The following is a 23,521-nucleotide window of genomic DNA, read 5'->3' on the forward strand; positions in this document are numbered from 1 at the left end:
GGAGGAGGGAGAGAGAGAGGAGAGGGAGAGGAGAGGAGAGGGAGAGAGAGGGAGGGAGAGAGGTACAGAGACAAGAGAGAGAGGGAGAGGACAGGGAGAGAGGGGAGAGAGGGAGGGAGAGAGGAACAGAGACAGGAGAGAGAGAGGGAGAGGAGAGGGGAGAGGAGAGGGAGGGAGAAAGAGAGAGAGATGTCTTTTCAACCCCAACACCGAAATTCAGAGGGATGCAGCACTTTCAGTGAGTTTGAATTTCAGTATCTGGCATATTTATTTCAGCCGATAACGCAAGTGAGTTGGAAGATGTAATTTATTAATGCAGAAACAATACCCCTTTTTGGTGGAAAATAAAATCTATCATCCATTTATTCCAAAATAGAATGTATAAATATGTCCATCAGGATAAATTTCTACCTGGTGTCCTAATTAAAGAGAGCTCTTCTTTCTTGAATAATAACATAAAATCTGAAGGGAATATAACATACAACCACTTGTAAAATCCAAGGCACGGGAATATTTAAAATCACAAACGAAACACAGGACAAAGAGAACAGAATATTACTCCAAGCCAGTCTGGCCTGGCAGCTGGGAAGGTTGCTGATGTCCATCTGATTTTGTTTAGAAGATATTCCCCATTTAAAGATGCCAGTTTGGTCTGATTTTAAACCATTTTGAAAGTCAGGTTCACGAGTACAACCTCAACACAATGAAAAACATTGTGATTTAAAGCGCATTCTGCTTGGAAGAAATAAGAAGAAAAAATGGATGCCTTATCTTCTAAAAAAATAAACCAGCAACAATAGTCAGTGAGGCTTTAGTCTGGCAGAATGGAGTGGAGTGGAGTGGAGTGGAATAGAGTAGAGTAGAGTAAAGTATAATAGAATAGAATAGAGTAGAGTAGAGTAGAGTAGAGTAGACTAGAATAGAAGAAATGTAGAATAGAATAGAATAGAATAGAATAGAATAGAATAGAATAGAATAGAATAGAATAGAATAGAATAGAATAGAATAGAATAGAATAGAATAGAATAGAATAGAATAGAATAGAATAGAATAGAATTACAGGATAGGATAGGATAGGATAGGATAGGATAGGATAGGATAGGATAGGATAGGATAGGATAGGATAGGATAGGATAGGATAGAATAGAATATGGAACACAACAGAATAGAATAGAATGGAATAGGATAGGATAGGATAGGATAGGATAGGATAGAAGCTTGAAGGGACCTTGGAGGTCTTCTAGTCCAGCCCCCTGCTTGAGCAGGAGAAACTATACCGTCTCAAGGCAAATGGCTGTCCAGTCTCTTCTTTAAAATCTCCAGGGATGATTACCTGGCTGGGACCAAGAAAGAAGAATCCCCTTCATTTTGGACGGAGTCCTGAGAGGTCTTCAGCTACACCTGGAAGCCCAAGAGAATTAAAATAGACAGCAAAATGTTGGCGCGCATAATTTTCTGCAAGACCAGGATAATAATCTCGTCTCTCTCTCTTTATGGATCGATTACACTCATTAAATTTGGGCTTGGAAGATTAAAGTGGCCGATTTTGAAAGAGTTCACTGAACACTCGGTAAAAGGCAAATGGAATGAGATGCTTTTGAAGAACGTCACGGTTTTGTTGTGGTTGTTCTTTTAATTAAAAGAACAGACCACGACTCCCTTTTCAAGCAAACCAACAAAAATGATCGAAAAGGTTTGGTCTACGTGTGTGTGTTTTCACCAACTTAGCTGTAGCTTTGCAGATCTACATATAATCTCACTCATAAGAGTGCGCAAGATAGTCCTCCACTTACAACTGTTTAGTGACTGTTCAAAGTTACAACGGCACTGAAAAACGTGACTTACAACCATGTTTTCACAGTTACCACCTTTGTAGCATCACTCAGGGTCATGTGATCCAAATTCGGATGTTTGGCAACTGACTCACATTTACGACGGTCGCAGTGTCCGGGGGGGGGGGTGTCACGTGACCCCCTTTTGCGGCCTTCTGACAAATCGATGGGGAAGCCAGACTAACTTAACAACCGGATTGCTACCTTACGAGCTGCAGGGATTCGCTTCACAATTGTGGCAAGAAAATGGGACAAAACTCATTTAACAAATGTCTCGCTTAGCATCGGAAACCTGGAGCGCCACTGTGGCCGTTGAGTCGAGGATTATCTGTATACAGAGACACACTTTTGTAATTCGACTCTGCTATTTGAAAACGTCACGCCCCAATATAGTTCTTGGAAAGTCAGATTTCGTAATAAACGTCGCAATGTCTTTGAAGATCTGAGGGGTCAGTTTGCCCATCCGCCTTACTTTAGGACTTATTTTTTTTTTCTCAAGCCAGAGTGAAAGCACACTCCTCAGATTTTATTTTGTGTTTGGGGGGGGGGGTATTTTTTCTTCCTTCCGTGAAAGATGCTAACTGGGGTTAATCTTTTCAAGAGCGCTGCTGTACTTTCTCCTAAAAACAAAATAAAAAAAGGAGAAAGTAAATGTAAAGCAACTTTGATGACTAATTTGAGAATTCGGTCACTTAACATTAATGGCTTAGAAAGTTAAGTGACTGAATCATTACTTCTCATAAGCAAGAGAAGCCTGAGACCATTTTTATTATTATTATTATTATTATTATTATTATTATTATTATTATTATTATTGTTGTTGTTGTTGTTGTTGTTGTTGTTGTTGTTGTTGTTGTTGTTATTGATCCTCGCACAGTCAGCCAGATGTTCAGACTGGATTTAGCATTTTTGTCTACCTGTCGAGTCCTTACCAAGGACCTGGGATAGGCAGATGTGGATGTTTGATGGTGTTACAGATCTCGTCGCAGGATGGAAGCAGTTCCTAGTAAGGCCGCCTTCTGCAATTGACTGATGGCGAATTTGTCAATGCCAATTATTACTATTACTACTACTAATAATAATAATATCTATAATACCATCAAATCCACATCTGCCTATCCCAGCTCCTTGGTAAGGACTCGACAGGTAGACAAAAATGCCAGATCCAGTCTGTGCGATGATCAATAATAATAATAATATTGAAGAGCAAGTTCTCATTTACAGATTCCTGGATCAGAGATTAATTTTTAATCCCAGGCTCTTTCCAATATAGGAAGGTAGCACTGTTACAGCATAAAGCTAACTGCTTTGTTTTGAAGAGAAACCCCAGAATTTTTAGAAGAATTTTAATTTTCACATCAATTGAACAAAGGGTGCATGTGAAACGGAAACATGTTTTAAGTCCAAAACAACTGGATAACATTGGGAAGTGGCTAAGATAGAGGCTTCCCTGAATAATAATAAAATAATAGAATAACAGAGTGGGGAAGGGACCTTGGAGGTCTTCTAGTCCAACCCCTTGTTCAAGCAGCAGGCCTTACCCTCTCAGACAAGTGAGACTGTCCAGCCTCTTCTTAAAAACCTCCAGTGATGGAGCACCCACGATTTCTGGTGGCAAGCTGTTCCACTGGTTAATTGTCCTCCCCGTTAGGAAGTTTCTCCTTAATTCCAGGTTGCTTCTCTCCTTCTCTCCTTGTCTTGCAGGGCAAGAAACAACAGGTGGAAACTAATCAAGGAGAGAAGCAACCTGGAATTAGGGAGAAACTTCCTAACGGGGAGGACAATTAACCAGTGGAACAGAAATTGCCTCCAGAAATCGTGGGTGCCTCATCACTGGAGGATGGCAGCCGCTCCCCTTGTCTGAAATGGCATAGAATCCCCAGTTTGAGTGGGGGGCTGGAATAAAAGACCTCCAAGGCCCCTTCCAGCTCCATTTCTATTTCCATGCCATTCCATTCTTCATTCTTCTGATTCTCTTCTCTCTTCCCTTCCCTTCTCAACTCCTCTTCTCCTCTTCTTCTCTTCTCTTGCTTTCCCATCCCATCCCTTCTTTCTCTTGTCTTCTCATTTCCAATTCCAATTCCATTCCGGAACAATAGCTGTCCAAGCTTTGGAAGCATGTTGCCTTTTTCTAATCTTTTTGCGCCCAGAAGAGTGGCTCTTTTTTCCTAATCCAACAGGTGTCCATCCATCCATCCCTGCAGGCCTTATTCTGCAATTGCTATGAGTGAAAAGCCGCCAGGAGGAGGTTTGGAGAAGGCTGCACACACACACATTCTTCCTTGTTCCTGCCCCACAATGGGCCACTTAGCCAAAGCCTTCACTTTGTCACAGAAAAAGAGTCCTTTCGTGAGCCTTTTAGACAGGCAAAGCTTCAAAAATGCCTCTCTGAGGACTAGTTTGTTTCTTTCCTCTACCTCAATCTTTATCGGCAAACACATTTCGCATTCCTTTCAGTTCTAACTAGCTTTGCAAAAGACAAACTAACGTACAATGGGGAAAAAAATACGGCAAATATGTCTAATTAGTGCAGGTCACAGCATTCATCCATTCTTGGCACAGAATTTGAATTGCCCGTATGCAGTTGTTGTTGTCGTTGTTTTTTTAAAAGTAAAAATAAAAGAGTACCGAACCACCGATGTACTACCTATTTAATCAATGCGGTTTAATTACTTTCGTTTATCCAATGAATTTCTGCCCGGTCTAATAATAAACATTGTGGAAGTACATAATAGCCACCCGGCATTTCGACTTTATTTTTTGAAAAGCCACGTCTTGCAGTATGTAGGCTTTACATCCCTTGCGTGGCTATTGTTCTGATACCCGCATTTTGCTGATCGTGCCTTTGACGGACATTTATTAAAAACCAACGTTTTGTTTTAAAAAGGGCGCCCCGTGCAGTCCGTTGATGTTCATCTGTTATCTAGGTGACTTCATCAGCCCGTTGTTGGCAATGACTTTTGCGTATTCAATTGCAGATTTATAAGGGACTCGGGGCAATGCCGAATTTTCAAAATCTACGTGGAAGAGTCCAAATCGAGAGCTGTATCCGCAAACCCATTCGAAGTTGTCCAGGAGAGACCAGACAAAGTAGCCTTTCACTTGGACGCCGTCAGCGTAAATCGCTAGAAAGAAAAAGGAAAGCAACCACTTCGTTTTAATGACATTTATATATCTCCCTTCTGTTACGCAGAACAAAACCTGAAACAGCTTCCCCATTTAAAAATTGACCGGACCTTTAATTAAAACTCCTAGTCGAGTTTTATAGACTATAGACCTCTTACACCCAAAGTGAGAAAATTAGTTATTCTGCTTTATTCCGAGCTACCAGGGTCACGTCTCTGCTTAATCGTGGTTGTCCCCAAGGTGCTTTTTCGTGGTTTCACAACCGTGGCCCGGCTGACTGAGAATCTCCAATAAATCGTGGGTTAAAGTAGTCAACTGTGCCCTCGTCAATCTTCTCGGCCTTCTCACAAGTATGGATGAAGCGAGAGGAAGTTCCTCGCGGAAGTTATCTTGAACTTCTGGAAGGGAAGAGACGTAGCTGGCTCCACCACCCACTTCCGTATCCCTGCGGTTGACCTTCTTGATTTAAGAGGAAGGCGCGAGCTCCAGTTAGGAAAGAAAAGTAATTACAATTCAGTCAATCCCGTTCCCCGAAGCTGAGAGGCTCACCAAGCAGATGAGTAGAAGACAAGCTTGACCCCTGCAAAGGCAGCCCGGTCAGGCTCTCCTTGGACGCCTCTAGCTTGTTGGAAAGTTCAAGAAACTCAGCATGACGTCAACCGGTAAAGTCAACTTTCTACGCAAGGACCGAATCGCTTAAAAGAACTGACTATTTAGTGACGAAAAAAGACTCTCCCCGAAAAGTTACAACTCTTAGAATTTTAACCTCACTATTTCTCCTTTCCATTTATTTATTTATTTATTTTGGTGGCCTAATGGAAACTCAGCTTTATGCTTCTCGTGATCTGGGCAAAATAGCAGTTGATCATTTACATTTTCAGTAGCCCTGCCCTGGGAAATTTTTAGTCAGCGTCTCTTCCTCCTCCTTATTCATCAACATAATCATCAGCCTAACCCTTTTTTTCTTTATATATATAAAAAAACATTAGCCACATTTTCCTCTGAAAAAAGTGGCTGAAGTACAGGTAATGTACAACAGTTCACTTACTGACCGTCCAAAGTTGCAACGGCCCTGAAAAAAGTGACTTATTACTGCTTTTCACAGTAGAATAGACCATTGCAGCGTCCCCATGATCACATGATCAGAATTCAGACGCTTGGCAACTGACTCGTATTTACGACGGCTGCCATGTCCCGGGGTCACGAGATTTCCTTTTGCGACCGTGTTACCAACTGAACAACTGCAGTGATTCACTTAACAAATGTAGCAAGAAAGGAAATCATAAAATGGGGCAAAAGCCACTTAATAAATGTCTCACTTAGCAACAGAACTGTTGGGGTCAATTGTGGTCCTAATTCAAGGATTACCTGTATACGTTCTGGAGATCTGCGTAGGAAAAAGGGGTGAGGCATTAGGGAATTTAAGAGTTTCAGCAAAATATAATTTTAGGTCCAACACACACACACACACACACACACACACACACACAAACAGCCAGAGAGATAAGAGTGGGCAATTTTGGTGTGGGTTTGCTGAGTCACTGCTACAACATCCCACGGGGCTCTTTCCTCACAACACAAGTGAGCCAGCCATCCCACAGTAACGGGACACTCATTTCTAGATAAAATTATCAAAAATAATCCTAAAATCCTAGCTGACATTTCACTTTGTGTGGGTTTAAAGGCTAATCCAATGGCTAAAACTTCTTAAGAGATGTTGAGTCATACGTTTATATTCAGAGAGGTGTGTGTCCATTGTAGAACTGCCAACAGAATTTTTTTTTCTTCATATAATTTACCCATAAAAAAAATCCTGGTTCATGTTGATCAATTATCCTACTAAGCATCACCCAGAATTGAATCACCATCGGGAATTAGAGTCAATGGTAATATTTGGATGGAGACTGAGTCTAGGCTTCTAAACCCCGCTTCCTTCACCATCTTGAGCCAAGAGCTTCTTTCTGTTCAGTTTCTCAGTTCAAACTGGAAGATGGATCCAAGCTACCCAACGCAACCTCCTAGTTGCTGCTATTGGTTTGCACCAGGCGCTTACTATTTTCCTTGAATGGACGTTGTTTATCATCAAATTGAGTTAGGCCTTCACGTTCTGCATATCATGCTTAGAAGCCTACAGGATGAGCCTGTAAGAGTTTATCCAAGTGCAGATCATGTGATGACATACTTAAGCAATCCGTCTCAACGGAAATGTAACTGGGCATGCAATCGATTCCAGAATAAAGGGACATTTTAGTAACATTGTGATAACAAAGTGGGGGGGGGGCTAAATTCACACTAGTGTGAAATCAGGAACTAGGATAGAATTCAAAAATGCTACAAGGTTTGGTCCCCACAATGTAAAAAAGAGGTTGAGACTCTAGAAAGAGTGCAGAGAAGAGCAAAGATGATTAAAGGTCTGGAGACTAAAACATATGAAGAACTGTTGCAGGATTTGGGTATCTCTACTTTAATGAAGAGAAGGACCAGGGGTGACATGATAACAGTCTTCCAGTATCTCAGGGGCTGCCCCAAAGAAGAGGGGGTCAAGCTATTCTCCAAAGCAACTGAAGGCAGGACAAGAAGCAACAGTTGGAAACTCATCAAGGAGAGAAGCAACCCAGAACTAAGGAGTAATTTACCAACAGTGAGAACAATTAACCTGTGGAACTCCTTGCCTTCCGAAGTTGTGGGTGCTCCATCATTGGAAATTTTGGTCTAGGTCTTTCCCCCTGCACAGAGGAAGGGTCTCACAAGTAAAGGGAGGGGGGAAATGATGGACGGATGGATTCATCATAAACACACTAACATGAGTTTTGTTTTTTGTTTTTTTAAAATGAACAATTTAAGCTACGACATTCTGGGAAACATCCGTTATGCACTGATCTTTCACTGTAGCAGAGTTATATGTGGAGAAATGTAGTTCCGGAAATCCGTCTCCCTTTCCTCACACACTACATGGGCACCACATGAACATTCAGAAAAAGAATTGTCTAGGCTGAGTCTAATACAGCGTGAGAGGAACACAACCCTCTGACATTATTAGACAATAAGCCGCGGAGAACGCCACCGTCTTGTCCGTGCGCACACCCGAGACAAAGCAGCCGAGAGAAACTGGCCACGTGACTTGTCAGCTTGATTTATGAGGTACCTAAATCTTGAGGGAAACAATCTTTTGTGTATTAAACCTCTGCTCAAAACAGTGCTGTGTAGAAAGATAACTGAGGACGACAGGGATGGCTTTGGGTCTACCGGAGCTGGAACAGATGTGATAAGAACCCGTGTTCCTACAATTCTTCTCCTTTCAAACCATCGCAAGTGGGAAGGGGGTCCAAGGAAGCCAAATGTAAAGAGAAAGGTGAGGCGCAAAAGAATACCCCACGATGAACTTTTGATGGACTGCTTCCTTGATGATAGGACTTTGGCTAAACAGAGGGGCTTCACGCCGATACGTTGATGAGAAAAACGCATCGGGAGCTCATTATTTCCCAGCCAAAGGCACGTTTTCCCCAACATCCTTGGTTTAATTTGCAGATGGCTGTCGTAGCGCATCAGTTATTCAAACTCATTTTCTCCTATCCCTTTTTCTTTCTTTTTTTGAGGGCTAGTAGAAGACTATTTAACTACATTTTGCCCTGGAAGCAGACTGTCTAATTTAGAAATACAGAGATTTCTCTTGGAGAAGTGGAGTGACTCAAGTCTTCTCAGACGGGGAGCACATGGCTCCGTTGAACATACGGGCTTGTTGAAGCAGGTGTGTTAGGACAAACACACACACACACACACACACAGACACACGAACCAGATGGCTGATGAGATTCCTATGAGGTGAAATGCTATAAGGAGAAACAGTCTATAAGACTTCACATTGTACTTTTAGTTCTTCCTGGATGTTGCTCTCAATTCCACTACAGGCTCCCTGTGCTAAAAGGTAGAAGACCAATCAAGAATCTACAGAATCTTATTTTCCTTTCCAAAGCACCAGAAGGCAGGACAAAGAACAATGGATGGAAACTAATTAAGGAGAAAAGCAACCTGGAATTAAGGAGAAATTTCCTAACAGTGAGAACAATTAACCCGGTGTTTTCAAGAAGAGACTGGACAGTCACTTGTCTGAAAGAGTCTCCTGCTTGGACTAGAAGACCTCCGAGGTCCCTTCCAGCTCTACTCTGAATTGAAATTGAATCTAATCGTTGGGATGAAACCCAGACTGAACAATCAGTAGAAAACCACATGGAAGCAATGCTGCTTAAAATCAGCAAACGGCCCACCATCGGTACAAACCAATGTTAATTGACCATGTTTCTTAGTAGGCCGTATCTTGTTATGTTCGGCTGGATATACCTAGATAAGAATGCCTTAAGATTTAAATCTGAAATCTATGCTTCCGGTGTCTAAAAGACCTAGGAGATTAAAAAGGTTGCCCAGCACTGGAGCCATTAGCAGAAGCCGATGCCAAGCCATCTTCCTGGGAGAGAAAGTTCCACCAATGGTTTCTTCTGCTCACCACCTGGCTCAGCTGTTCTTGAAGAGAAGGACCCATGAAGGCCCTCTGCAGATTAACGACTCCTGGGCCAGCAGATGTTGCCTCGGACCCCTGGGACAGAATTTTATTGGCAAGTGCCAGCATTTTGCAGTCAGCTCGGAAGCTAATGGAGCTCCTTCAACACCTGTTCTCGGCGATTAGTTCCCCCGTTGGAATTCGGTCACCTGCATTCTAGGATTATCTCAATTTTTTGAGTTGTCTTCAACAGCAGTTCCGTGTCAACCCTACTCTCTCCTGACAGGAATGAAAGACCAGTTTGATGAAAAGTGCTTGTGCAGGCACTAACTGAGAGGGGGGGGGAGGGAGAGGAGAGAGGAGAGGAATGGAGGGGAGAGGGAGAAAAGAGAGAGAGGAGAGAGGAGGTGGAGACAAGGGAGAGTGGAGGAAGAGAGGGAGAGACAAGGAAGGGAGAGAGGAGAGAGAAAGGAGAGGGAGAGGAGAGAGCGAGAGAGGAGGGAGGGAGAGGAGAGAGGAAATGGGAGAGAGAGAAGGGAGAGAGAGAGAGAAAGAGAGAAGAGGCAGAAGAGGAAGAGGGGAGAGGGAAAGGAGAGAGAGAAAGAGGAGATGGAGAGAGGGGAGAGAGAGAGAGAGGAGGGAGAAGAGGAAGAGAGGGGCGATGGAGAGGGAGAAGGGAGAGAGAGAGAGAAGGGAGAAGAGGGAAAGAGGGAGAGGAGAGGAGGGGAGAGGGAGAAAAGAGAGAGAGGAGAGAGGAGGTGGAGACAAGGGAGAGAGTGGAGGAAGAGAGGGAGAGGAGAGAGGGAGGGAGAGAGAGAAGGAAGGGAGAGAGGAGAGGGAAAGAAGGGGAGAGAGAAAGGAGAGGGAGAGGAGAGAGCGAGAGAGGAGGGAGGGAGAGGAGAGAGGAAATGGGAGAGAGAGAAGGGAGAGAGAGAGAGAAAGAGAGAAGAGGCAGAAGAGGAAGAGGGGAGAGGGAAAGGAGAGAGAGAAAGAGGAGATGGAGAGAAGGGATAAGAGGGAAAGAGGGAGAGGAGAAAAGGGAGAGAGAGAGAGAGGAGAAGGGAGAGAGAGAGAGAGAGAGAAAGAGACGAGACAGAGAGAGATGCAATCAATCATTTGTTATGCAACTCTAACTGCCATGGGAGGAGAAGGACGTGCTCTATCACCCATGTGATCGCCCTGCGTAATGTGTCCCCAGGAACTGTTGCACAGAAAGTTAGTTCTCACTCCCTAATCCTGTGGCCAGGTTCTCTGGTGACAGCTATATTATTAATTAGCGTAGATCTGTTTACATCCAGCCTGCCCATTAATCACCCTATCAGGAAGGTTGTCTAATTAATTAACCACCATAGGTGGTCACAACAGCCAAAAGAACCATTTCAGGTACAGCAAAGCACATCATTTGTCTTGTCCTACACATTAGCCACCTCCTCCTTGTAGCTCTTTCTTCCATGCTTTCTTCTCTCCTTGATCTCTGTATTAGCTCTGCCCCTGAGGACACTCCTGCTCGGCAAGGACTTTTCATTCTTGGAGAGTTACGACAACAATTTATGGGTCTTCACATCCCTTTGACGGCTCCTTTGGTCCCTTCATTGAAATAACTTTCCTTTTCAATTGTGTGGAGGTATTTTCTCAAGTAAGTTTACATATTCATACCTTTTTTGGGGAGAGAGGGGGTTGGACATTATAATATGTGATGTCTCTATGCCCAGTTTATTCATCCAAAACTTCCTTTTTACCCTTCCTTCCTTCTTCTCTTCTTCTCCTGCTTCCTCCTCTCTCCTCCTCCTCCTCCTCCTCCTTCCTCTTCTCCTGCTGATTCCCAATTGCCAGCAATTTGGCAGTTCGATTCTCACCAGCTCCTGGTTGACTCAGCCTTCCATCCTTCCCAGGTTGGTAAAATGAGGAGCCAGATTGTTGGGAGGGGGGGGCAAGAGGCTGACTCTGTAAACCACTTAGAGGGGGCTGTCTTAAAGCACTGTGGAGCGGTATAGAAGTCTAAGGGCTATTTAAGATGGGCAGATGCTTAGACAGGCCCGTGGCTAAAGCTGCCACTGAAGGACCAACCTCTTCCTGTTTCTTTGCTGTCTTCTGATTAAAAAAAAGACTTTGGTTGAGTTATACAATCATAAGGTTGGAAGGGACCTTGAAGGTCTTCTAGTCTAACCCGATCAGCAAGTTTGCATTCGAGACCTGAGTCCTGCTGTGTGGCGGGTGAGCTCCCGGCATTCGCTCCAGCTCCTGCCCACCTGGCAGTTCGAAAGCGTGCATTTGCAAGTAGATAAATAGGTACCACTTCGGTGGGCACATTAACGGGGACATGAAAGGAGATCCCAACCCGGTGCCTCCCAGGGAACACTGATATCACCAGCTAATCTGTCAAGATAATGATTGAACAGCTAACCAGTTTATGTAATCTAAGATATAAGATGTAATGATGGGAATGACTCAGCAGGATCTGTGTCTCTTTAAGAGCCTTGTGTAAAGGGAAGGCTCTGCTGATGTGTTCTCTCTCTTCCGTTTCCTGCTGTAACTGTGGTTTGTTTGATCCTGTATTAGCATGTGTATGTATATTGTTCCTGGTGTATGATATTGTAGATAGTGTAAGATAAACCACCATTTAATATAGACCACTGTTTACTGTATTTACTCCTGGGTTATCTCACGCAATAATCGGTGCTCTGACATAATCCTTTCGACCCAGAAGTGACTCAGTGCTCCCAAGGTGAACGGGGTTGGACCTTTAACCAAGGGAAGAAATCTTGTCCCTTTTCCTCGTGGTCAAGAGATGCTTCCTTATATCGAATTTGAATCTTCCTAGGCTTCAATATACAAACAATCACAGTGTCATGCTGGATTTTGTGTAGCTTTGGTTTTTTTTTAAAAAAAAAAAACTTTCCGTGTGCATTTTTTAAAAAAAACCAATCTATACATCTGGCTGCACAGTGAAACTGTCGCTGTGCAAAAGCTTTTTTGTTTAAATAAAAGACATTTTTCATATCACATTAAACCTTCCTTTCCCGCTACAAGCCAGCAACAGGTGCATATCCCAAGCTTATTTAACACCAACAGATTAGAGATGAAAGAATTGAAGGAGATTTTTCTGTATCTGAAAGAGAATACGAAAACGGACGTAGCAAAACACTGCCACCTCCAGTTGCACAGAAGGCACAGTTACAATCTCTACAACATAAGACTCCTCACTGCTGAAAAATATAGAAGGCATATAAAACCCAAATGTATTCAGAGGCTGCAAGAAGTAGAGTAGAGTAGAGTAGAGTAGAGTAGAGTAGAGTAGAGTAGAGTAGAGTAGATGAGAAATAGAATAGAATAGAATAGAATAGAATAGAATAGAATAGAATAGAATAGAATAGAATAGAATAGAATAGAATAGAATAGAATAGAATAGAATAGAATAGAATAGAATAGAATAGAATAGAATAGAATAGAATAGAATAGAATAGAATAGAACGGAATAGGATAGGATAGGATAGGATAGGATAGGATAGGATAGGATAGGATAGGATAGGATAGGATAGGATAGGATAGGATAGGATAGGATAGGATAGGATAGATGAGAAACAGAATAAAATGGGGCAAACACACATCTTGCTTAACAACAGAAAGTTTAGGCTCAGTTGTGCTGGTAAGTTGAGAACTATTCTGCAAAATTATTTGCATTTCGTACGAATATGCCATTAGTAGCCCCAAATCTATGCCTCTATTTTATCCACTCTCCTCCTGTGCTGCATTCTATTAATCAGTATTTTTGCTTTGTGACCGTAGAAAGGCAGTTGCACAGCAAATATTGTAATATGTTTTCTCTAGAACTACATTTGCATTATGTGGAAACGACTGGGACGGACAAGATACCTCTTTACGGAGACAAAAAACTGAGGAGCTCAAAATAATCATCATTAATAAAGAAGCAACTTACAGCCCACAAAAATCAAGGCCTTTAATGGCATCGAACAACATATGCCCATCCCAGGTTCTGGGGAAGAACTCAACAGGTGGACAAAAATGCCAGATCCAGTCTAAACATCTGGCTGGCTGTGCAAAATAATAACAAATGGGGGGGGAGCAAAAGAGGTACTCCTTTCCAAGTAAAATTGGTTATTTGTGCAAATTTGCCCTTTCTTCGCCTCCACAAAAGGTGCTAATTAATGTTTTACTTTAAACCAGGAACAAGATAGTGGACTCTTAGAAATGGATGATAGCTCAATATGCTAAAAAAAAAGAAGTATCATTCAAATAGGATCATCTGACAGTGGCCCCCGACCTTCGCTCCTTCTGGCGCGATCTTAAAACCTTCTTTTTTGAACAAGCTGGCCTGGTCTGACGGGATGGGGTTGGGTTTTTTATAATTAGTTTTAATTTTTAATATGTATTAATTATGGGCATAGTTGTTTAATCACTTTTTAATTTTTGTATCCTGTTTTTTATTATGTATTGCCCTGTTTACCGCCCTGAGTCCTTCGGGAGAAGGGCGGTATACAAATTAAATTATTAAATTAAATTAAATTATTAAACTTATCTCTAATAATGACTTCACAGGGCATGACTTCAAGCAAACATCCAGGTCGTGGTTAATCCCACGGTTTTTGGTTTTTCCTTGAAGACATTTCACTTCTCATCCAAGAAGCTTCTTCGGTTCTTGGATGAGAAGCGAAACATCTTCAAAGAAAAACAAAGAAAATCCAGCTGCCTCTTGGAAAAAGCATCTTTGGGTTGACTTCATTCATTTTATCATATCTACCAAAGGCCGACAGCATTATATGAAACACATGAGTCCTTCGGGAAAGGGCGGTATATAAATCTAAATAATAATAATAATAATAATAATAATAATAATAATAATAATAATAATAATAATAATAATAATAATAATAATAATAATAATAATAATACCAAAGCAAGCTAAGGCACATATTGATATCCAGGACTATCAAATTTTAGTAGAGATGTATGGTTGGGGTTGCTCTCTATGCCAAACTTGCTACACGTTCTATCTTTAAAGTTAGGCCATTTCCAATAAAAGTTGAACAACGTACGCTTGCTAAATATATAAATATACCCTAAGCAACTTAAGTAGACACACATACGGAGAAAATTCTGAAGTGGAGTCAGAGCCAAGCAAAGGAACAGATAGAACGAAGAAGTTGTAGGAAAACTTTCCACTGTAAAAGAATAATTCAGGAAATACAAGCCAGTATAAGGAGTTACATTAAATAAGATTTCAGGTTTATAGTTTGTGAAATAATCATCGCCGCAATTGAAAAGGCCTGACACACATTTCTTGACTAAATCTCTTTGTTATTTATTCTCCTTGAAAATATTTGTTCCATTATACGTTAGCTGCAGAAATTAGATTCATAAATTGGTGACTGGTTGTTTCATCCTTTTCCCCCCTTTTAAAAACAATACAGCCTGTAATATTTAAATGTGGTTCCTAATGGTTTTTGGGGTTGTTGTTGCTTTTGGAAACATTCAGGAGTGGCCAAGATTTTGAATCCACATAGATGAGAACAAGTTATCTCTTTAGAATGAACATCACAACACTCGATTTAGGAATAGCAATGGAAGATTTAAAAAAAACCTATCCTTTTAATCTGTCACTTGATTAAAGGAATTTAAATAGTGAAGTACCAAAATTAGACTGTGTTTTGTGTGTTTGGCCTTTGCAAATAGCTTGGACTCAACTCCCCATTTTCTAATGTAGGAGCTCCCAAAGCGCAGAGTTAATGGGATTTGCACAACTGCTTCGCTTCCCCCATTGTGTCCTTTTCAGCGTAAGTTTTTTTTGTCCAGATTTGGGAGGGGAAACTTCCAACTTTGAACTCCTGTAGGTTGAGATATATCAGCCTGCCCCTCTGCACACACCTTGACAATTTTTTTACTGAAGTCTTCAATAAATATCATGGCGCCTTTCCACGCATAAAGTGGTCATTAAGAACCCAGAGCTGCCCATCTCGGCACTTTGGAACCGCTGCGCTAACTCGGGCATAATTCTGCATCTAAAAAGTTGGATTTTGTTAGGAAAGTTGATAAAAATGTGGCTTGAAACCTTGCTCGCTCCTAAATTGATTGAGAGGGATGTGTGTGAAGGAAAAAAAACCCAATGGATCTGTCTTTACACAGCTTGATTTTGATGTTATTCCCACAGACACGACTGCTGAGCGTTTTTTAACATCTGAATGGGTAATAGAAAAAAATAATAACCTGACAGCGGTTCGAACTTTTGCACATTTAAAACCAGGCATCCTGGAAGACGTGGATATTATTACTTTAGCAACAAGGACACCGTTTAAGGTTTCGGTGAAAAAAGATTGAATGTTGGGGCCGGTGAGCAAATTCCCAGGTAAGATTTAAGAGGCCTGCTGTTGGATATTAAGGACTAAATTATAAAACGGTAATACTGTTTAAGAGCATTCGTCATAGGAATTTTAGTTTTATGCCTCAATAAGTAAGAGTTTTATACCTTATAATCACTGCAGCTGGAGTTTCAATAGAGGGAAAAAGTATTCATTTCCCATTTCAGCCCTCCTGACATTTTAAAAGCAAGGGGTTTTTGGTCTTCCCAATGCTTCTCTGCTTTATTGTCAATTGTAAAATAAAGGGATGGAATACATGTAATTGTTCGCCTGCAATTAATATTTACTTATTTATATCCCACTGTAATAATAATAATAATAATAATAATAATAATAATAATAATAATAATAATAATAATAATAATAATAATAATAATAATAATAATAATAATAATAATAATTTATCGAGAATGAGAGGGTGAAGATCTTGTGGGACTTCCGAATACAGACAGATCGCCATTTGGAACACAACACCCCAGATATCGCAGTTGTAGAGAACCGAAGCATATCGCTGTACCGGAAGATGCCAGAGTCGAAGAAAAAGAACTGGAAGAAATTACGAAATACCGCGACCTGGCCATTGAAACTGCGCAATTATGGATGAAACGTGGAACAGTGATACCCATTGTCATTGGGGCGCTGGGAACTATGTCCAAAAACTTTGCAAAATACATCAAGAAATTGCAACTTCCTGCAATAACTCCAGCAAAGCTACAAAAAAAACTGTGCTACTCAGAACATCTTATATTTTAAGGAGGTACCTGGTTGATACCTAGGATGCTGGCAGCAGCCCGTGTCAACCACTAGTGCCAGTCAGTCTGAATGTTCAGTTGACTGAGTTTCATGTTTTATGAATAAAAGTGCTGTAATAATAATAATAATAGTAATAATAATAGTAATAATAATAGTAATAATAATAGTAATAATAGTAATAATAATAATAATAATAATAATAATAATAATAATAATAATAATAATAATAATAATAATAATACTGTGTTAAGTATTTCAGAGAACCTATTTTCCAAGAAGCAAAGGCATGAGAGAGGCCTTGAGAGAGACCACACCCCAGACTTGGTGTTCTTGTCTGGACGGTGGTGCGATGATATCGGTGGGGGTGCCACGACTGTTATGCCCCTGTCATGGACCGATCATCACCTCGTGCGGCTAGACTTCCCCTTTGCCACCCCCCGCCGTGGGTGCGCGGTGCCAACCAGATGGTACCGCCCTAGGCGCCTAATGGACCCTGATAGGTTCCAGGCAGCGCTTGGGGACGCACATGCACTCCCTGCTCACAGCTCGGCGGATGCCTTAGTGGAAGCCTGGGAAAAGGCAGCCACGGAGGCTCTGGACCGAGTTGTACCCTTGCGGCCTCTGACCCGACGCAGATCCCAGCGAGCCCCATGGTTCACCGCGGAGCTCCGGGAGATGAAGCGTCGGAGACGGGGCCTAGAGAGCCGTTGGAGATCCAGTCGATCCGAATCCGACCGATTGCGATTAAGAATCCTCACCAGGTCTTATCTCGCTGCGATAAGGGTGGCAAAATCCAACTACTTTTCCACCCTCATCGCGTCCGCAGATAATCGCCCGGCTGCCTTGTTCAGGGTGACTCGCTCCCTACTGAACCAAGAGGTGAGGGAGGAACCCTTGCAGGGTCGAGCCGAGGAATTCGGTCAATATCTGCTGGATAAAATTGCTCGGATCCGAACCGGCCTGGACTCCAACTGGGCTGAGCTGGAAGAACAAGGCATGGACAGTCTTGTCGACGTCATCTGGGAGGAATTTGATCCTGTGACTCCTAAGGAAGTGGACAGGATTATGAGGAGGTTGAGCTCCTCCACATGCTTACTGGACCCGTGCCCTTCCTGGCTGGCATATGCAGCTCGAGAGGGGACACGAGGCTGGTTCCTGGCGGTCATCTCCGCTTCTCTGAGTGAGGGTCACTTCCCCACCGCCTTGAAGGAGGCGGTGGTGAGACCTCTCCTCAAGAAGCCCACCTTGGACCCATCCTCATTGAATAACTTTCGTCCAGTCTCCAATCTTCGCTTCCTTGCGAAGGTTGTTGAGAGCGTGGTGGCGCACCAACTCCCTCAGATCCTGGATGAAGCGGTTTATCTAGACCCGTACCAATCGGGCTTCAGGCCGGGCTACAGCACGGAGACGGCATTGGTCGCTCTGATAAATGATCTCTGGAGAGCCCGGGACAGGGGCCATTCCTCTGTCCTAGTCTTATTAGACCTCTCGGCGGCTTTCGATACCATCGACCATGGTATCTTACTGCGACGCCTCAGGGGACTGGGAGTGGGAGGCACGGTTCTGCGTTGGTTCTCCTCCTTTCTCCAGGGTCGCTCGCAGTCGGTGTTGGCAGGGGGACAGAGGTCGACCCCGAGGCCTCTCGCTTGCGGAGTCCCTCAGGGGTCGGTCCTCTCGCCTCTCCTGTTCAACATCTACATGAAACCGCTGGGCGAGATCATTCGCAGCTTTGGAGTAGGGTACCATCAGTATGCTGATGACACCCAGCTTTTCATCTCAACTCCAAACAACATCAGTGATGCCCTCGACGTGATGTCCCGCTGCCTGAAAGCGGTCCGGGAATGGATGGGGAGGAACAGGCTTCAACTGAACCCGGACAAGACTGAATGGCTGTACGTACCGGCAAGCCAGGATACTCAGAACATCCCATCCCTTAACATCGGAGACAAGTTACTACCCCCTGTTGATAGGGCCCGCAACCTGGGTGTCCTCCTTGACTCGCAGCTCTCCCTGGAAGATCACATAGGAACTGTGACCAAGGGGGCCTTCTCACGGGTTCGACTAGTTCGCCAATTACGGCCTTATCTGGACCTGGATGCCTTACGTACAGTCACCCATGCTCTTGTGACCTCTCGCCTAGACTATTGTAACGCTCTCTACATGGGGCTGCCCTTGAGATCCACTCGGAAGCTTCAACTGGTGCAAAGTGCAGCGGCACGGACACTCTTGGGAGCCTCCCGATACTCCCATATCACACCTCTCCTCCGTGCGCTGCACTGGCTTCCAGTTGCCTTCCGTGTGAAGTTCAAGGTGCTAACAATGACATACAAAGCCCTACATGGCATGGGTCCGGACTACCTACGGGAGCACCTTCTGCCAATGTCAGCACCCCACCGTCCTGTGCGCTCCCACAGAGAGGGCCTCCTCAGGGTGCCACCGCTCAAGGAATGTCGGCTGGTGGCCCCCAGGGGGAGGGCATTCTCAGTGGGTGCGCCAGCCCTCTGGAACAGCTTACCAACCGAAATCCGGATGGCCCCCGACCTCCGCACCTTCCGGCGCGAATTAAAAACTTACCTGTTCCAGCAGTCCGGCCTGGCCTGATAGCTCTAATTGGGGTCCCAGTTTGTATTTTACTATTGTTTTGTTCACTATTGTTCATTCTGTATGCCTACCTTATTCTGTACACCGCCCCGAGTCCCTCGGGAGAAGGGCGGTTTATAAAAACAAATAAATAAATAAATAAATAAATAAATAAATTTGGGGGGGGGCAAGAAAAATTCTAAAAGATCCTTTCACAACAGGATCGCCTTTAAAACCAAAGCAATCCAATCACGGATTACCAAAACGAGGCGCAAACCTGGGAGCCTTGGCCCCATCCCTTGAATTGTCTTCTGACCTTTCAACTTCCTAGCTATGGAAAAACCCCAAATCCCTTTAATTTCAGGCGGAGCCTTATCGCCGCTTCTCCCGGGAAGTCAATATTTGTGAAATCAATATTGCAGTGTTCAACTCTGTTTTCTTCCCTTGGGTAAATTCTTCCAATTAATACGACTTTTGAGCACCGTGAATTCATGAAAAGGTGCCTCCCCAACGTCACGGTACAGGGGATCTAAGCTAGATTCTCTTTCCTAAAGGTAAAGGTAAAGGTAAAGGTTCCCCCGCACATGCGTGCTAGTCGTTTCCGACTCTAGGGGCCGGTGCTCATCTCCGTTTCAAAGCCGAAGAGCCAGCGCTTGTCCGAGGATGTCTCCGTGGTCATGTGGCCGGCATGACTAGACGCCAAAGGTGCACGGAACGCTGTTACCTTCCCAGCGTAGTGGTCCCTATTTTTCTACTTGCATTTTTACATGCTTTCGAGCTGCTAGGTTGGCAGAAGCTGGGACGAGTAACAGGCGCTCACTCTGCTACGCGGCACTCGGGATTCGACCCGCCAAACTGCCGACCTTCTGATCGACAAGCTCAGCGTCCTAACCCACTGAGCCTTCTCCTTCCAAAACTTTCCCTTCCTAATTGCCATGCCGCCCTCCGGATGCACATTAACTTGAAGAACCAAACAGGCATCTAGGAAAAATTGTATTAAGTTTGCGCAATTGATCTTCCGTCCTTCTTAAACTGTACCTTTTAAAATCTCCTGTAAAGTCAGCCTAAAATACTCCCAGCGCTGGCCGTCGTCCGTGGGAGCCGGGTCACTTTGGGAGAAGCCGTTCTCGGTGATGTAAATTATGGGGTGATTATATGTGTCCTGGAATAAGGGAGCAGACATTTCCTTCAGAGCAGATGTCAAGAAAAGCCCATAAAACAAGGTGCCTTAGCCTCCATCTACTTGAAGCTACAACTGCAAAGTACTTTTCATCAAATTGCACTGACCCTATTAACTTAATTTTCCACAAGCTGACCTTTTATGATTAACAGCAGAAAAGCAAAACTGTGCAAACATCCATGAAGGAGGAGAAATTACTTACTTTAATGAGAATACTGAAATTTCTTTTTCTTTTTTCCCCCCTGCATTAGCATCTGCTTCGCTGGCATGGCGTTTTAACCCCCCTCCATCCTTGCAAGGCACAACAAACACCCCACAGCCCCTCGGACAAACCCGGCCATCCTGTGCTGTGTGACTTCCTGGGGATTTGAGCAAAAATGGCCGTGCTTATGGAGAAGCAGTTCACAGCTAGGATGGGGATCAACTGCTAAGAGTGAATGAGGCTGACCACAAGATGAATTTGGACCCAGAACTAGACATTTGCCTTATGTTTTATATATATTAATAGAAGGGCTCAACTTATTTTCCAAAGCAGGAGAAGGCAGGACAAGAAACAATGGATGGAAACTAATCAAGCAGAGAAGCAACCTGGAACTAAGGAGAAACTTCCTGACAGTGAGGACAATTAACCGGTGGAACTCCTTGCCTCCAGAAGTTGTGGGTCCTTCATCACTGGAGGTTTTTAAGAAGAGACTGCACAGCACTTGTCTGAAATGGTATAGGGCAGGGGTAGGCAACCTTGGCTCTTTGATGACTCGTGGACTTCAACTCCCAGAATTCCTGAGCCAGCCATGCTGAGGGGAAAGGGAGAGGTTTCCAAGCTGAGCCATGCTGGCTCAGGAATTCTGGGAATTGAAGTCCACGAGTCATAAAAGAGCCAAGGTTGCCTACCCCTGGTATAAGATCTCCTGCTTGAGCAGGGGGCTGGAGTAGAAGACCTCCAAGGTCCCGTCCAGCTCTATTCTGACTGATTTTCATGAAGGAAATTTTTGGGTTCAGCTGCCTTTCTTACTACAGGTAGTTCTCGACTTATAACAATTTGTTTCATGACCGTCTGAAGTTACAACAGCACTGAGAAAAGAGATGTTGTATAACTGTTTTTCACCCATACAACCGTCACCTGATCAAAATTCAGATTTGGTTGCTTGGTGACTGGCATGTACACATTAACCCTGACCCTTTGGCGACCTTCTGACTAGCAAAGTCAATGGAGAAGCCAGATTCACTTAACAACCATGTTATTCGCTTAACAACGGGCCAAGGGAGGGTGTTAAATGGGGCAAAACTCACTTAACCATCTTGCTTAGCAGCAGAAATTTTGGGGTCAGCTGAGGTCGTAAGTGGGGGCCGATCTGAATTCCCTCTGAGTCTGTTTCTCCACGCAAAGGGAAGTGGTTAGTGAGAGAAAAGCAAGAGTAGAATTCGTCACCTTGATGTAGGTCAACAGTCGCCGTAAACCCCAGGGAACGACCGCCAGCCAGGAATTCCCGGTGGCCACAGGCCAGGATGGATCTACAATTTGTTCGGCTTCTTTGTCTGCACAGAAACTCGGCTGGCCGGGCTTGTGATCTGGGTGCTTAACTTTGCGGGCGGTGTAATAATTGAGGGCAAAGAAATCGGCCGTGCCTTTAATCCTCGCCTTTTCCCGTTCGGTAAATTCGGGAAGCCGTGAGGACAGAGAGCCTGGCTCCATGCACATGGCGGAAATCTTCGATTTCATCGCAGCAGGATAGTCGCCGTGGAGGAAGATCGGGGTGGCGAACCAGTCCAAGGAAAACACGATGTGCCTCTTGGCAGCTTCCCGGTCAGCGAGGGAATTCGGATCGAAGGGTTCAGCCCAATCAGAGTTGAGGGCTACAGACACAAGTCCACCCTGTTGTTCCCGAAAGAGTTGGTGGTAACTATGCCAAGCTTCGGCATGGGCCTTGATCATGTGGTGGGCTGCCAGATAGGCACCGACACCGGGCATTGAGACACCCGGCGCTATAATTCCCTTTTCATAGCCGTAGACAGCAACGACGTGCGGTTCGTTAATGGTGATCCACAGCTTCACTCGGTCCCCAAAGGTTTGGAAACAGAACTGGGCGTAAGCGTTGAACGCCTCCACCGTGGCCTCGGATCTCCAGCCACCTTGGTCTTCCAAACGCTGAGGTAAGTCAAAGTGATACAGTGTCACCACTGGGATGACGCCAATGGAGAGCAGCCCATCGATCACTTGGTTGTAATAATGAACTCCTGAGGAAGAGAAGGCCAAAAGGTTAGTGAAATTGGCGTTTGCTTCTTTCACGTTGCTCGTCCTCACTGTTCTCTCTTGCACTGAGCCATCCTTCCTTCGGCCTCACTCTCTTTCCCAAATTGAGCCATTTAAAAACAGGCAGGCCAACCTTATTGTTGATCTATTAGGAAGGTGGAAATAGAGCCAGCGATGTGCTTAACGTGAGCGCACAGAGACTTGCAGTGATGAGCCCTGAAGGATCTGGTCAAGAGTTTATCATATTCTATAATATGGACATAATACAGAAAAAAGACTTAACTCTATGGAGAGTCTCAGTCATCCGGGTCATGGTTGTCCCAACGGTGCTTTTTCAAGAGGCAACTGGACTTTCTTGTTTTTCTTTGAAGACCTTTCGCTTCTCATCCAAGAAGCTTCTTCGGCTCTGACTGAATTGGTGGGGAATTGAAGGATTTATACTCCTTACAGACGGCTGGTCATTTGCTTCCTTTTAGAGTTGTTGAGGTCACTTGGAGGTTTGTCTGTGTTCTCAGGATCCAAGTGGCCTCAACGACTCTCTAAAAGGAGGCAAATGACCAGCCGTCTGCAAGGAGTATAAATCCTTCCATTCCCCACCATCCAGTCAGAGCTGAAGAAGCTTCTGGGATAAGGAGCGAAACGTCTTCCAAGGAGAAACAAGAAAGCCCAGTTGCTTCTTGAAAAAGCACCTTTGGGACTTATCTCCATGGCATTTAGAGCTGTTTTGGCTTTGATTCCCAAAAGTTGGTACTCTAAGCATAAAAAGTGTCCACAATGCTTTAAAGCAGCTACCTCATTCCCTAGAGACATGGGGCTACTGCAAGGACAGCCATGTGATCCCAGGAAGACATAGCTGCTTTAAAGGGTTGTGCTCTGTTGCTTTATTCATCCCTGGTACCTTTTTTTGGAATCAAAGCCAAAACCTCACCC

General features: G+C 44.0%; 1 protein-coding gene across 5 annotated transcripts in view; it reads right to left on the reverse strand.

Moving 5' to 3' along the window:
* The window catches only part of LOC308670761 (cytosolic beta-glucosidase-like), a 74,155-nt gene that overhangs the window by 20,915 nt on the left and 29,719 nt on the right, over positions 1-23,521 (reverse strand). For 3 of the 5 annotated variants that reach the window (XR_014027079.1, XR_014027080.1, XM_081332483.1), the window contains exons 4-5: positions 21,770-22,575; positions 20,199-20,322 (exon numbers count right to left, since the gene is read on the reverse strand). Coding sequence is in view for 3 of the 5 variants with exons in the window: in XM_081332483.1 (XP_081188609.1) it covers positions 20,199-20,322; positions 21,770-22,575 (930 nt within the window). In the remaining 2 variants the exon portion in view is untranslated. Of the gene's footprint in view, positions 1-3,211; positions 4,958-20,198; positions 20,323-21,769; positions 22,576-23,521 lie in introns of those variants that run through there. The other 2 variants (XM_081332484.1, XM_081332482.1) reach the window with 1 other exon arrangement.

The sequence above is a fragment of the Vipera berus genome (genome assembly GCF_964194415.1).
Source record: "Vipera berus genome assembly, chromosome: 7".
NCBI lineage: Eukaryota > Metazoa > Chordata > Lepidosauria > Squamata > Viperidae > Vipera > Vipera berus.